This window comes from Oryx dammah, unplaced genomic scaffold (assembly GCF_014754425.2).
Source record: "Oryx dammah isolate SB20612 unplaced genomic scaffold, SCBI_Odam_1.1 HiC_scaffold_4, whole genome shotgun sequence".
NCBI classification, from domain to species: Eukaryota; Metazoa; Chordata; class Mammalia; order Artiodactyla; family Bovidae; genus Oryx; species Oryx dammah.
Window position 1 is genome coordinate 28,712,451 of NW_024070188.1, and position 15,792 is coordinate 28,728,242.

General features: G+C 44.6%; 1 protein-coding gene across 4 annotated transcripts in view; it reads right to left on the reverse strand.

The window, feature by feature from the left end:
* ARMC2 (armadillo repeat containing 2) overlaps nt 1-15,792 on the reverse strand; it is a 209,483-nt gene that overhangs the window by 91,190 nt on the left and 102,501 nt on the right. For all 4 annotated transcript variants that reach the window (XM_040238546.1, XM_040238544.1, XM_040238543.1 and 1 more), the window contains exons 14-17: nt 9,963-10,085; nt 9,538-9,651; nt 7,707-7,839; nt 7,218-7,378 (exon numbers count right to left, since the gene is read on the reverse strand). In XM_040238546.1, coding sequence (XP_040094480.1) covers nt 7,218-7,378; nt 7,707-7,839; nt 9,538-9,651; nt 9,963-10,085 — 531 coding nt within the window. The remainder of the gene's footprint in view (nt 1-7,217; nt 7,379-7,706; nt 7,840-9,537; nt 9,652-9,962; nt 10,086-15,792) is intronic.

Below are 15,792 nucleotides of genomic sequence, written 5' to 3' on the forward strand. Positions count from 1 at the left end.
AGGAGAAATATCAATAATCTCAGATATGCAGATGACACCACCCTTATGGCAGAAAGTGAAGAGGAACTAAAAAGCCTCTTGATGAAAGTGAAAGAGGAGAGTGAAAAAGTTGGCTTAAAGCTCAAGATCATGGCCTCTAGTCCCATCACTTCATGGGAAATAGATGGGGAAACAGTGGAAACAGTGTCAGACTTTATTTTTTGGGGCTCCAAAATCACTGCAGATGGTGACTGCAGCCATGAAATTAAAAGATGCTTACTCCTTGGAAGAAAAGTTATGACCAACCTAGACAGCATATTCAAAAGCAGAGACATTACTTTGCCAACAAAGGTCCATCTAGTCAAGGATATGGTTTTTCCTGTGGTCATGTATGGATGTGAGAGTTGGAGTGTGAAGAAGGCTGAGCGCCAAAGAATTGATGCTTTTGAACTGTGGTGTTGGAGAAGACTCGAGAGTCCCTTGGACTGCAAGGAGATCCAACCAGTCCATCCTAAAGGAGATCAGCCCTGGGTGTTCATTGGAAGGATTGATGCTGAAGCTGAAACTCCAATCCTTTGGCCACCTCATGCAAGGAGTTGACTCATTGGAAAAGACCCTGATGCTGGGAGGGATTAGGGGGCATGAGGAGAAGGGGACGACAGAGGATGAGATGGCTGGATGGCATCACCGACTCGATGGACTTGAGTTTGGGTAAACTCTGGGAGTTGGTGATGGACAGAGAGGCCTGGCATGCTGCGATTCATGGGGTTGCAAAGAGTCAGACATGACTGAGCGACTGATCTGAACTAACAGAAGTAGAAGAGATTAAGAAGAGGTGTCAAGAATACACAGATGATCTGTACAAAAAAGGTCTTAATGACCCAGATAACCACAATCATGTGGTCACTCACCTAAAGCCAGACATCCTGAATGTGAAGTCAAGTGGGCCTTAAGAAGTATTGCTGCTGCTGCTGCTGCTAGGTCACTTCAGTTGTGTCCGACTCTGTGCGACCCGATAGATGGCAGCTCACCAGGCTCCCCCGTCCCTGGGATTCTCCAGGCAAGAGTACTGGAGTGGGGTGCCATTGCCTTCTCCTTAAGAAGCATTCAGTTCAGTTCAGTCACTCAGTCGTGTCCGACTCTTTGTGACCCCATGAATCACAGCACGCCAGGCCTCCCTGTCCATCACCAACTCCTGGAGTTCACTCAAACTCATGTCCATCAAGTCGGTGATGCCATCCAGCCATCTCATCCTCTGTCGTCCCCTTCTCCTCCTGCCCCCAATCCCTCCCAGCATCAGATAAAACTAGGGAGGTGATGGGATCACAGCTGAGCTATTTCTAATCCTAAAAGATGATGCTGTGAAAGTGCTGCATTCTATGCCAGTAAATTTGGAAAATTCAGCAGTGGCCACAGGACTGGAAAAGGTCAGTTTTCATTTCAATCCCAAAAAAGGCAATGCCAAACAATGGTCAAACTAGCATACAGTTGTACTCATTTCACATGCTAACAAGGTAATACTCAAAATCCTTCAAGCTAGGCTTCAACAGTACATGAACCAAGATCTTCCAGCTATACAAGCTGGATTTAGAAAAGGCAGAGGAACCAGAGATCAAATTGCCAACATCTGCTGGATCATAGAAAAAGCAAGGGAATTAAAAAAAAAGTCTACCACTGCTTCATTGACTATGCTAAAGCCTTTGACTGTGTGGATCACAACAAACTGTGGAGAATTCTGAACAAGATGGGACTACCAAACCACCTAACCTGCCTCCTGAGAAACCTGTATGCATGTCAAGAAGCAACAGTTAGAACCAGATATGAAACAGTGGACTGGTTCAAAATTGGGAAAGGAGTACATCAAGGCTATATATTGTCACCCTGCTTATTTAACTTATATGCAGAGTATATTATGTGAAATTCCAGGTTGGATGAAGCTCAAGCTGGAATCAAGTTTGCCGGGAGAAATATCAACTTCAGATATGCAGATGATAGCACACTAATGGCAGAAAGCAAAGAAGACCTAAGGCACATCTTGGTGAAGGTGAAAGAGGAGAGTGAAAAAGCTGGCTTGAAATCAACATCAAAAAACAAAGATCATGGCAGCTGGTCCTATCTCTTCATGGCAAATAGATGGGGAAAAATGTGGAAACAGTGACAGATTTCATTTTCTTGGGCTCCAAAATCACTGCAGCCCTGAAATTAAAAGATGCTTGCTCCTTCAAAGAAAAACTATGACAAACCTAGACAGCATCTTAAAAAGCAGAGACATCACTTTGCCATCAAAAGTCAGTCTAGTCAAAGCTATGGTTTTTCCAGTAGCGATGTACAGTGTGAGAGTTGGACCATAAAGAAGGCTGAGTGCTGAAGAATTGATGCTTTTCAACTGTGGTGTTGGAGAATACTCTTGAGAGTCCCTTCAACAGCAACAAGGAGATCAAACCAATCAATCCTAAAGGAAATCAACCCTGAATATTCACTGGAAGGAGAGATGCTAAAGCTGAAGCTCCAATACCCTGGCTACCTAATGTGAACAGCTGACTCATTGGAAAAGACCCTGATGCTGGAAAAAACTGAGGGCAGGAGGAGAAGGAAGTGACAGAGGAGGAGATGGTTGGATGGCATCACTGACTCAATGGACACGAATTTGCGCAAACTCCAGGAGATAGTGAAGGACAGGGAACCTGGTGTGCTGCAGTCCATGGAGTCACAAAGAGTCGGATACAACTGAGTGACTAAACAACAACAAAAGGACTCAAAATAACTCTGTCAGTGACCATTATAACATGGTCTCTACTACAGTTTAAGGATCCTGTGCATCACTGCACTCTTTCCTAGCCTGCTGTTCAGCACCAGGTAGCTACCAGGGGTTTGATTACTGCTGTAATGCTTATAAGGCACAGTTCTCACATGTTCTAGAAGCACCTGATGACTCTTTGGCATGAGCATGATGATGTGACCCTCTACTTTGAATGCTGGGGCCCCCTCTATCCCCTATCACATAACCTAGGTTCTAAGTTCCACATATCTTGTTATTTAGTTGCTAACTCATGCTCAACTCTTTGCAACCCAATGGACTGTAGCCCACCAGGTTCCTCTGTCCATGGGATTTCCCAGGCAAGAATACTGGAGTGGGTTGCCATTTTCTTCTCCAGGGGACTTCCTGACCCAAGGATCGAACCTGTGTCTGCAGCATTGGCAGGCAGATTCTTTACCATTGAGCCACCTAGGGAAGCCCTGCACATACCTCAGATGAATATAAAATAACCTAGAGTCATTTACGTTCACAATAGCAAACTGTACACACTAATCACCAGTGTATACGGGTGATCACCAGTTGCCAGCAGCCCTGAGAGAAGCTCATGGTAGTGTGCCAGGGCAAACCACATAAGAACTTCCAGATAGACTGCTCAGGAGCTTCTGTGAAGTGGCTGTGGCACATCAGGAAGTTTTAGACAGCATTCTTCTTAAGCCACTTTCCTAAAAGACTGTCAGCACCCCAGCCACGCTGAGCCCCACTGCTTTCTTCTTCCAGCTTCCCATCAAGAAAAAGTTGGGTAGCTTACATTGCTATATCAATTGCCCTCCCGTGATTTCTAAAAACAGTGCTCACACTACATTGTGGGACTTTTGTGATATAACAGCCCTTCCTGTTTTCAAAATGGCCTGTTGTTTTTTTAACCTATCACTGTAAAAGAATTGAAATTTAAGTATACTCTCACTCATATATCCATTTCAATTGCTGCCACCCAGCTGGCCAGACACAACTACAGCCCATGTCAGAAGTAAGGCTCTGAGGTCCACACTGTGGAGAGAAGAGCCAGAGAGTAGCACTCGTGATCACATGAGACATGCATGCCACACTCTGATGGTGACCTGGCTCCCTGGTGGACTGTGTTTATTTTTCTTACCCGTGCCTCCATCCCCTTCCAGGGGAGGGTGGGATGGGGTAGGGTAAGGGCATACTATGTAATGGAATAGCAGAAAAACACAGGGGCTCAATGTTTACTTTCTGATGAAAAGCCCTGGCTTTGCTACAGTATGATCTTAGGCAAGTCACTTAACCCTCCTAGACGTACCTACCTCCACTGTCACCTAGCTGATGACCTTAGATCTTAGAAGGATAGAATGAATGTCCTTTTAAAAGTATACAGCACTATTAAAGATACCACCATTGTCAGTTAATCCACAAGCATCCATCAAGAACCTGCTTTGCCCAAGGCAATATCTTTGAGTGGCTCCGTTGGAGTGGGGAAACAAAAGGTACGAAACAATAATACAGAACAAGTCACACAGCTCATGATTAATTGCTATGTAAGTAGTATAGCTTCCCTATGACTGTGGGCTTGGAAAGCTCATGAGAAGGGCCTGCCAGGACCGGCAGCCTTGGGCCGGACAGGTAAGAGACCTGGCCAGAGCAAAGGTGCAAGGTTAGGGAAGCATGAGGGGAAGCCCAGTCCTGCTCCAGGGAGGGTTGACGGGGGGAAGAGGCAGGAACAGGCCCATTATAGGCAAGGGCACGCCAGGTGTGCTGCCGCGTGTGAAGCCAGCCATGCCCGCATCCCTTCTTAGGTGGTGCCACACGGCCCCACCAGTTTGCTATATATGGTTGACTGTCCCAGCCTGAAGTGCCAAAGGAAACCACAGACAGCCTGCAGTGGAGGCAGCTGCCGCCTGAGGCACGAAAGCCTAGAGCCCAGGAGAATGACTCATGGAACCAGTCACATCTTCTCCCCAAATGGGAGACAGAAAGTCGTGCCAACAGCAGAGGAGACAAAGGCCCACTCACGACAGCAGCAAGAAGCGGCCTTGAGACAGCTGGAGCCGGGGCCAGGCGGGAGCCTGCAGACGAGGGGAGCAAGGCCTTTCTCCTCAAGAGTGGAGCCAGCGCTGCTGGCTCTCAGCACGGTGGGGTAGATGACGCCTGCTACTGATGGGCCGCCTTCCACATCCCGAGTGCTGGCCCCGCAGGCTCTGCGCGACACGCGTGTTTCCCAGCTTCCTCCTTTCCGGGGCATCCTTCCCTTCAGCTCCTTCACTAACCAGGGTGGAGTTCTCAGTGCTGCCCGAATAGCAGGCTCCCCTGTGGAACTTTTTAATGACGCAGATAATTGGCCTCCCCCAGAGCTCCTGAATCAGAATTCCTAGGGATGGGGCCAGGACAAGTGGGGGGTTATTTATTGATTTTTCTTTTCAATTCCATATGTTCTGACTCTAATGTTCTGCCACAGTTGAGAACTGACTTAAAGCAAATTGAGCGCACTTCTGCTCCCAGCAACCCAAGAAAACTTCAAGTCCACAGAGCAGAATGTGAACCTCAATGATTTAAAATTGTGCTCATTTTGAGAAGGGAACCCTCCTACACTGTTGGTGGGAATGTAAATTAGCACTGCTACTATGGAGAACAGTATGGAGGTTCCTTAAAAAACAAAACACTGAACTACCATATGACCCCACAATCCTACTTCTAGATATCTATCTGGAGAAAAACATGATTCGAAAGGATACATGAACCCAAATACTCACTGCAGCCAAAACATGCAAGCAACCTAAATGTCCGACAGAGGAATGGATAAAGAAGATGTGGGACTTCATATACAATGGAATATTACTCAGCTATTAAAAAGAATGCCATTTGCAGCAACATAGATGGACCTAGCGAGTGTCATACTGAGTGAAGTCAGTCAGACAGAGGAGAAATACAATATGACATCCCTTATATGTGGCATCTAAAAGGAAATGATACAAATTAACTTATAAAACAAAGATACTCACAGACTTAGAAAACGAACTTCTGGTTGCCGGGGGAAGGGACGGTTAGGGACCGTGGGCAGGTCATGTACACACTGCTATATGTAAAATGGATAACCTACAAGAACCTATTGTATAGCTTTCTTTCAAATAGCTCTGGTCCGGAGTTCCTGTTTAATAACATACTGTTACAACAACAGAATTTACCAAGCATTTTCACAACCGTGTTTTGAGAACTAGCTGTGTGTCAGGTTCTATGTGAATTTCTTTGTGTAGGTCTATTCATTTATCACCCTAACAACTCTGCAAGTGAAAGTGAAGTCGCTCAGTTGTATCCGACTCTTTGCAACCACATGGACTGTAGCCTACCAGGCTCCTTCATCCATGGGATTTTCCAGGCAAGAATACTGGAGTGGATTGCCATTTCTTTCTCCAGGGGATCTTCCCAACCCTGGGATCGAACCCTGGTCTCCCACATTGAAGGCAGATGCTTTACCCACTGAGCCACCAGGGAAGCCCAACAACTCTGCAAAGTGGATGTCAATCATCCCCATCTTAGACATGAGAAGATATACATTCAGAGGTTAATATGCCCTGAGTTAAAACTTTGCATGTGATAAAGTGAGACCTTAACTCAGAACTGCCTGACTACAGCCTCTAGTCTTCCTGGAATGCTCTCAGGATGCTTGTTTGATTCTCACAACTCCCTGCAACACAGAACAGATATAACGTCCCCATTTTACAGATGAAAAGACAGTTTCTGAGAGATTCTTATGTTGAATCACACCATCCCAGAGAGTCACAATTTGAACTCACAGCCTCTGGGTCACAATGAGCCTTTCTGCATGGCTTTGCTGAGATGATAGGCACATCTTCATTTTGAAAATGAAGATTTTCCACTCACTTCTGACCTAAATCACTGCTGTTAGACCTACCCCAGGATGAGGAGAACTATCCTAAAAACAGAAACTTTTGCAATGGAAGAGACTCTCATCTTTCCTTTGGTTTGTATCAGTGATTTCTTACCTTTCAGTGTATGTCAGACCACATAGTAATGTCAAATGATTTCACAGACTCTCCCCACATAACACAATCATATATGCATAGGTTCATTAAAAGCATGACTTATTTCAGAGTAGCTTTTAACCATATTTTCTCAATTACAATGTCTATATACTTTTTAAACAACAGCAATACATTTATGCCTAGATCGTCTATTTATGAAGCTTATAGAAAATTCAAAAGAAGGGGGAAAGCCACAAAAGAAATCATGGCAGCACCCAGTGAGTTAAAAGTCCTCATGTCCCCACTGTATATAAGATTCAGCCTCTTCCAGGTATCTCCAAATTATAATCGTCTTTAACGTCTCTTGTTCCTTATTGAACAAAAAGCTACCCAAAGGCCTACCAATCTTTATCCACACAGGTCACAGGAAACAATTTTTCTCATTTTGGTAAGATTCACAGATTCACAGTCAGGAGTCTTACCTAAGAATGATGACAGCAAGGCTAAGAGTGTGTTGGCAACCTCATCTCCAAAACAGGATGAAGCATTGGTGATGTTTTCACTGAAGTTCCATAGCGTTTTGCAAACCAAGCAGGCCAGCTGCCAATCAGTAGGCCCAAAATCTCTTAAACAATCCACTAACCTGAGTGAAAAGTCAAATTGAGAAGTTATTAGGTCAGCATCTTTTTTATATTTTTAACATGATGATTAACTTTCTTTGATATTGAATATACATTTTATATGTAATTCAGTGTTATTAAAATAATTTCACATCTACCAATTTAATTAACAAATTTAAGCAATAACCTACTTCTTAATTATTTTAAGTGTCCAGTGGAATCTAAATCCCCTCCTTAGCCTAGCTAGGCACTTCCAGATGGAGAAATATCTCTGCCCGGGAGAAATGAGGTGGGGGGCCTAAGCTCTCCTGTGAATCCTGATCGAGGCAGGACTCTGTGCCTTGAACTTACTTTTTAATGCTGCCTCCTTCTTTTAGGATGACTCTCTTGTCTCTGTCCACGGTGAGGTTTAGGAGAACACCACAGGCAGAAAAGCAAATATCCTGATGCTTAGCATCCAGGAGAGCAATCATGAACTTGTGGACTGGAAGGGCAGAGAACAAATGCTGATCAGTGAAGCGCAGGGGCCCCAGCCATATTTCATTCCACAAATGGCAGAGGGGAAATGGGGAGCAGCTTGTGAAACTGGAAACCCTGCTAGGGGATTTAGCCCACTCTTCGTAAGGCTTCCCCACTGCCCAGTGGGGAAAGTGCCTTCACCAACACCCACACTGTCACTTCAGAACCTGCTCCCCACCCCCGGGGTCCCTGTTCCCAGGTACTGCTATATCCACCGCAGCATCAGCTCTCCCTTCTAGGCAGTGTTAGAGTCCCCGCCCGTGGAGAGGAGGGAACCACCTCCTTCCAATCACACAGGTGCCATTCATTTCATCTCTAACTTCTGGTTGTTCTCAAGGGCTCTTGTGAACCTCCAGCAGAAATTTTCTTAAAATACACAGCCCTGGAAGGGGGGCAGGGGGAGTAGGCTTCAGTGATCTTCCTGGGAAGTCCTCCAAGGCCATAGCTTCTAAGAGAAGACTTGCTCAGACTGCTGGAAACCAGTGCGCAGGGAGGCCAGACTTCCAGTGTAGGGGACGTTTTATATCAGGACAGGCTCCCCCCACCCCCACTGCCTTCCCTTACTCCTAGAAACTGAACTATTTGTCCTGTTTGCTCATTGCCCCCAGCAGGGGTTGGGGGAGAATGAATGGGCGTGCGCTCCTGTTCCACTGCTCACCTGAGAGGCAGCCACGCCATGCTGACCTTGGCCTACTGTTGGGTCAGCACTGAGCTTGGCAAAGGCTGAATCACATGTGTTTTTAAGAGTTTAAAGAATATACACCAAAATTTGACAATTATCTCTAGGGAAATGTTTTCTTTTTAATCTGTATTATATAATTTTTCTATCATGAACATGAATAATTAGGTATTTTTAGTTACTGTTTTTACATGAGATATTTGAGAAAAATAGTATGTTTAGTATACACTGTTATGTACCTGCTACACAGTTGAAGAAATAAAACATTACAGATCCAATTTTATATTTGGGGCATCCATTCAAATTTAACTTTGTCTTAAATGTGGAGTTTCTAATTCCAAATGCATTTATGCCTTATTCATTAGCGCATGAGTACATTACATAAACAATACCCAGGACCATTCTGCATGTTTTAATACAATATTAATGGTATTATTTCACATGTGTCCTCCTATTACCACTAGCTTTTTTGCTCCTATAGTATGTGTTTGAGGTTGATGCATGTTGATACATGAACTTCTAGCTCATTTATTTTAACTGCTGTAAAAGTTTGGTTGCATGAATATACCGTAATATATTTATCCTCTTACCTGTTGACGGACATTTAGGTTGTTCCCATTTTTCACTATTACAAGCAGTACTCTAATAGACATCCCAGTGCATGAAGAACAGGTCTTTTGAGTCCATTCCCATGGACAGAAATGATGTGTATAGATCACTTGTTTCACTTAAACACAAACACATACACACACCATCTCAAAACTCAAAAGACCACTCATCAGGGAGAGGGAAACCCTGAGAACACAGCCCAGATCTATCTTGGCATCCTGAGCCAAGAGCCTCACAGATAGATGGAACAGAATGTAAAGCACCGCTTGTCCCAAAGCAGAAACAAGTGTTAGGTTCTTGTGACCCAAGCTGTGAAACCACTCAGTTGTTTACTGCCAAGACGTGACTGCTTTTGAATGTGTGTCACTGACTCACCATTTTTCTGCACTATGAAATCGCAGATGTCATGGTCCTGGGAGAGATTTCCAAAAACACGCACAGCCTCCAGAATCCCATCCATGTTGTTACTCACGAGGAGCTTTAAGAGCACTGGGTTTGGTGACCAGAGAAATAAAATCAGTGAATTAAAGTTTCAAGTTAAAGGCTATTAGAAACCAAGATCATGCTAAATACTGTAACTTAAAAATTAAAAGTGATAATAAAATTCCAATGATAGGGGACATAAGCAAGAACTAAGAAACTAATGTGTCCCCATATTCAACTTTCTTAGAATTAAATCAGGCTCTTAGATACTTGTACCAGAAGTCAGAAACTATAAACGCCTCTAGTTCTGTGTTTAGTTAACAAAGTCAAAACCTTAAATGAACATGCATCTACCCAAACCCAACTCTGAACCTTACATTCAGCAATATATAGCTTTCTGTCTTGAATTATGGAATTCTTCACTTTGTAGTAAGATAAGTTGTTGATAGTTGCCGTAGTGTTGATCACCAGCTCCTCACAATCATCAATTGACTTGGATTCTGAAATAAAGTGAGCATAATAACCTCAGATATGCAGATGACACCACCTTTATGGCAGAAAGTGAAGAGGAACTAAAAAGCCTCTAGATGAAAGTGAAAGAGGAGAGTGAAAAAGTTGGCTTAAAGCTCAACATTCAGAAAACTAAGATCATGGCATCTGGTCCCATCACTTCATGGGAAATAGATGGGGAAACAGTGTCAGACTTTATTTTTGGGGCTCCAAAGTCACTGCAGATGGTGACTGCAGCCATGAAAAGACGCTTACTCCTTGGAAGGAAAGTTATGACTGACCTAGATAGCACATTAAAAAGCAGAGGTATTACTTTGCCAACAAAGGTCTAGTCAAGGCTATGGTCTTTCCAGTGGTCATGTATGGATGTGAGAGTTGGACTATAAAGAAAGCTGACCGCCAAAGAATTGATACTTTTGTACTGTGGTGCTGGAGAAAACTCTTGAGAGTCCCTTGGACTGCAAGGAGATCCAAGCAGTCCATCCTGGGTGTTCATGGACTGATGAAGGCTGAAGGACTGATGCTGGAAGGCGGAAGGACTGATGCTGAGGCTAAAACTCCAATACTTTGGTCACCTCACGCGAAGAGTTGTCTCATTGGAAAAGACTCTGATGCTGGGAGGGATTGGGGGCAGGAGGAGAAGGGGACGACAGAGGATGAGATGGCTGGATGGCATCACCAACTAGATGGACATGGGTTTGGGTGAACTCCGGGAGTTGGTGATGGACAGGGAGGCCTGGTGTGCTGCGATTCATGGGGTTACAAAGAGTCGGACACGACTGAGCAACTGAACTGAACTGAAGGGTATCAAAGACTCGCTGCAGGGCAGAAGCCACGACCTCCTAACTACAGCCCAGCTGGTGCAGGGACCCACCGCTGTTCCAGGCAAGGTCTACATGAATGCCATGTTGTTGCTTTATTTCCCATGACTCTTCCTACAGGGAAATGCACCCACGGCCGGGGACCACTCCAGGCCAGCATTTGGAACACTCTAAGCTCAGTCCCTCTACCCAAGGGTCTGGAAAAGTCAGGCTGATCTAGTCCCTGTATGCAAAGGTGATCAGAGCTGGTATGCCCTGACCCAGAACTGTCCCGGGGCTTGCACCTTGGGAGTCTGTTCCCCGGACCCTGGACCTCCCAACAGAATGGCCCTTGGGTCATAATCCGTCTATAATTCCTGTCAGTGCGGCCTTCCAAACACACAGACTCTGACCACCTCTCACCTCCTCTACCACCACCTAGTCCATCTTTCACCTCTTCACTGGCTTCTCTTCTCTGCCTTGGCCTCCTTGAGCCTGCCCTCAATGTGCGGATCCTTTAAAAGTCAGTCAGACAACGCCACTCATCTCCCCCAGCCCACGGGCCCGACCTGGCTGCCCAGTCCTTACCTCCTGGGCCTTACTTGCTGCTCCAGCCTCAGGTCCCTGATGCCAACCACACCAGTCTTTCCCTCTTTCTGAGCATTTCAGCCTGAGCCTGCCCAAGAACTTTGCACTGCTAGTCCCCCTGTCTGCAATATTCCTTCCTCCAGTTATCCTGGCTCACTCCTCATGTCCTTCTGGCTGCCGCTTAGCTATCACCTTATTGGACACAGTCTCCTCAGCCACTCTGTATAAAACAGCATTGTTACCCACATCCCCTCCCCTTCTTCCCTATAACACGTGGAACCACCTGACTTATGTGTTTAATGTCTGTCTTCCAGCTCTAAGGTGTAAGCTCCATGAGACTAAGGACTCGTTCTTTTCATCATCACATTCTCAGCATTTAGAACAGTGTCTGCACAGAGCAATGCTCAACAGATAATGAGTAAGAACCTGGTGTATACCACAGGGAACTCTACTACACACTCTGTAATGACCTGTCTAGGAAAAGAATCTGAAAAAGAATGGATATGGTGAACAGCAGTGAAGAGGCCAGGGTGTCCTCTGCTCCTGGGCCTTCTCCAACATTGGCTCCAGCCTTCCCAAGACCCCCATCCTGGCGACTCCAGCAGGGCCTCTGCCTCGGCCCTCGGGCAGCATGTAGACCAACATCCAACAGCCAGTGAAGGTTTACACACTCAACAAGGACCAACAGTGGTGCCAGGCATGTTATCTAGCAACATGGAGAGGCTGAAGGGCATGTCCCAGCTAGTCAGGGTCTGACAAAATGTGGTCTACCGGAGAAGAAAATGGCAAACCACTTCAGTATTCCTGCCTTAAGAACCTCATGAACAGTATGAAAGGGCAAAAGAACATGGAAAGATGAGCCCCCCCTAGGTTGATAGGTGTCCAACATGCTACTGGGGAAGAGCAGAGAAATAGCTCCACAAAAAGTTTAAGAGGTAGAGCCAAAGCAGAAACAATGCCCAGCTGTGGATGTGTGTAGTGGTGGAAGTAAAGTCCGACGCTGTAAAGATCAATACTGCATTGGAACCTGGAATGTTAGGTCCATGAATCAAGGCAAATTGGGAGTGGTCAAACAGGAGGTGGTAAGAGTAAACATTGATATTTTAGGAATCAGTAAACTAAAATGAATTTAATTCAGATGACCATTATATCTACTACTGTGGGCAAGAATCCCTTTGAAGCAATGGAGTAGCCCTCACAGTCAACAAAACAGTCTGAAATGCAGTAGCTAGGTGCAATCTCAAAAATGAAAGAATGATCTCGGTTCATTTCCAAGGCCAACCATTCAACATGACAGTAATCCAAGTCTATGTCCCAACCACTAATGCCGAAGAAGCTGAAGTTGAATGATTACATGGAGACTTACAAGATCTCCTAGAACCAACAGCAAAAAAAGACATCCTTTTCATTACATCGGACTGGAATGCAAAAGTAGGGAGTCAAGAGATACCTGGAATAAAAAGCAAGTTTGGCCTTGGAGTACAAAATGAAGCAGGGCAAAGGCTAACAGAGTCTTGCCAAGAGAACTCATTGGTCATAGCAAATACTTTGTTCTAACAACACAAAAGATGACTCTACACATGGACATCACCAGATGGTCAATATTAAAATCAGATTGATTGTATTCTTTGCAGCCAAAGGTGGGGAAGCTCTATACAGTCAGCAAAAACAAGACCTGGAGCTGACTGTGGATCAGATCATGAGCTCCTTATTTCAAAATTTAGGCTCAAATTGAACAAAGTAGGGAAAACCACTGGGCAATTCAGGTATGACCTAAATTAAATCCCGTATGATTATATAGCTGAGGTGATGAATAAATTCAAGGGACTAGATCTGGTAAACAGAGTGCCTGAAGAACTCTGGAAGGAGGTTCATACCGTTGTACAGGAAGGAGATGGTGACTAAAACCATCCCCAAGAAAAACAAATGCAAGAAAGCAAAGTGGTTGTCTGAGGAGGCCTTACAAATAGCTGAGAAAACAAGAGAAGTGAAAGGCAAGAGAAAGGGAAAGATATACCCAATTGAATGCAGAGTTCCAGAGAATAGCACAGAGAGATAAGAAAGATTTCTTAAGTGAACAATGCACAGAAATAGGGGAAAACAATAGAATGGAAAAGACTAGAGATCTCTTCAAGAAAATCAGATACCAAGGGAATATTTCATGCAAAGATGGGCATAACAAAGGACAGAAACAGCAAGGATTTAACAGAAACAGAAGAGATTAAGAAGAGGTGGCAAGAATACACAGAAGGACTGTACAAAAAAGATCTTAATGACCCAGATAACCACAATGGTGTGATCACTCACATCCTGGAATGTGAGGTCAAGTGGGCCTTAGAAAGTATTACTATGAACATAGCTAGTGGAGGTGATAGGCTTCCAGCTGAGCTATTTCAAATCCTAAAAATGATGCTGTTAATGTGCTGCACTCAATATGCCAGCAAATTTCGAAAACTCAGCAGTGGCCACAGGACTGGAAAAGGTCAGTTTTCATTCCAATCCCAAAGAAGGGCAATGCCAAAGAATGTTCAAACTATTGCACAATTGTACTCATTTCACACACGAGCAAGGTAATACTCAAAATCATTCAAGCCAGGCTTCAACAGTATGTGAACTGAGAACTTTCAGATGTTCAAGCTGAATTTAGAACAGACAGAGGAACCAGAGATCAAATTGCCAACATCTGCTGGATCATAGAAAAAGCTAGGGAATTCCAAAAAACATCTACTTTTGCTTCAGTGACTATGCTAAAGCCTTTGACTATGTGGATAACAACAAACTTTAAAAATTCTTAAAGAGATGAGAATACCAGACCACCTGACCTGCCTGGTGGTATGGTCTGATATATCTGTATCCAGGTCAAGAAGCAACAGTTAGAACTGGACATGGAACAACAGTCTGGTTCCAAATCGGGAAAGGAGTACATCAAGGCTGTATATGGTCACCCTGCTTCTTTAACTTATATGCAGAGTATACTGTGCAAAATGCCAGGCTGGATGAAGCAAAGGCTGGAATCAACCCTGAACATTCACTGGAAGAAATTGTGTTGAAGCTGAAGCTCCAATACCTTGGCCACCTGACACGAAGAGCTGACTCACTGGAAAAGCCCCTGATGCTGGGAAAGGTTGAGGGCAAGTGGAAAAGAGGACGAGAGAGAAGGAGATGGTTGGATGGCATCACCGACTCAACAGACAAGAGTTTGAGCAGACTGCAGGAGATAGCGAAGGACAGGGAAACCTGGTGTGCTGCAGTTTGTGGGGTCGCAAAGAGTGGGACACGACTTAGTGACTGAACAACAACAACATGTGTATAACTAATTCACTTTGCTGTACAGCAGAAAGTAACATGACAAAGTCAATTAACTCCACTCCAATACAATTTTTTAAAAAGTAACAACTTGAACCTCCCTGGAAATATCAACTTACAAAACGGAAAGCTGTAGCATTTCAGTGTCTTGGGGGTGGATCAGGATAAAGTTTATATGAAATATTTTTGGAGCTAGTAATAATAATAATAAACTCCATTGTTGTAAAAAAATAATAATAAGTGGTTAATGAATGCAAGAATGAGTGAATGAATGAATGAACGAATCCTTTAGCTTAGCCGATAAGACCCTTAGTAATTTTATCCCTGCCTTCCACTCCATCTCCAGACTCATCTCCTGGTGACTTAGGCCACAGTACAGAGAAGGGCGGATGTTGGGGACCGGTCAGGAGACTCCTGTGGTGTCCAGACGGCAAAAAGCTCAGGTGGGGGTGATGACCTAGGATGACCTCTGGGTTCCTGGATTACAAAATTGGATGGACAGCAATCCCATTCTCTGAATTAATGGGAAGAAGGTCCAGTTGGGGGTAAGGTCATGAGTTAGATCTCTTGGGGTACTTCTGAAGTAGCCACAGTTGATGAGATTAGGTAAGGCAGTTAGGTGGACATACAGGTCTGGAAGTCAGAGAAGTCAGGAGTCGGGTTATACTAAACTGGCTACAGCAGTCTCTGCCTCGCTTTGGGCGCAGTGCAGGGCCCCCCAGTGCCTGGAGAACATTCGCCCCCCTCGCTGCCTGGCCATCGGCCATCGCCTGCCTGGGAAGGAGTCACCGCAGTGCCTGTGCGTGTCTTGGGCCCTGACTTGCCCACTGGGTTTTACTGGTTAAGTAGTGCCTTGTACCTCTTAAAAAAAAATAAACTGAATACAGTTGATAAACAGTAGTACATCAAATGTAGAACACAATGATTCAATGTTTTTATAGATTACACTCCTAAAGTTATTATAAAATAACTGGCTGTAATTCCTGCCCTGTATGATATATCC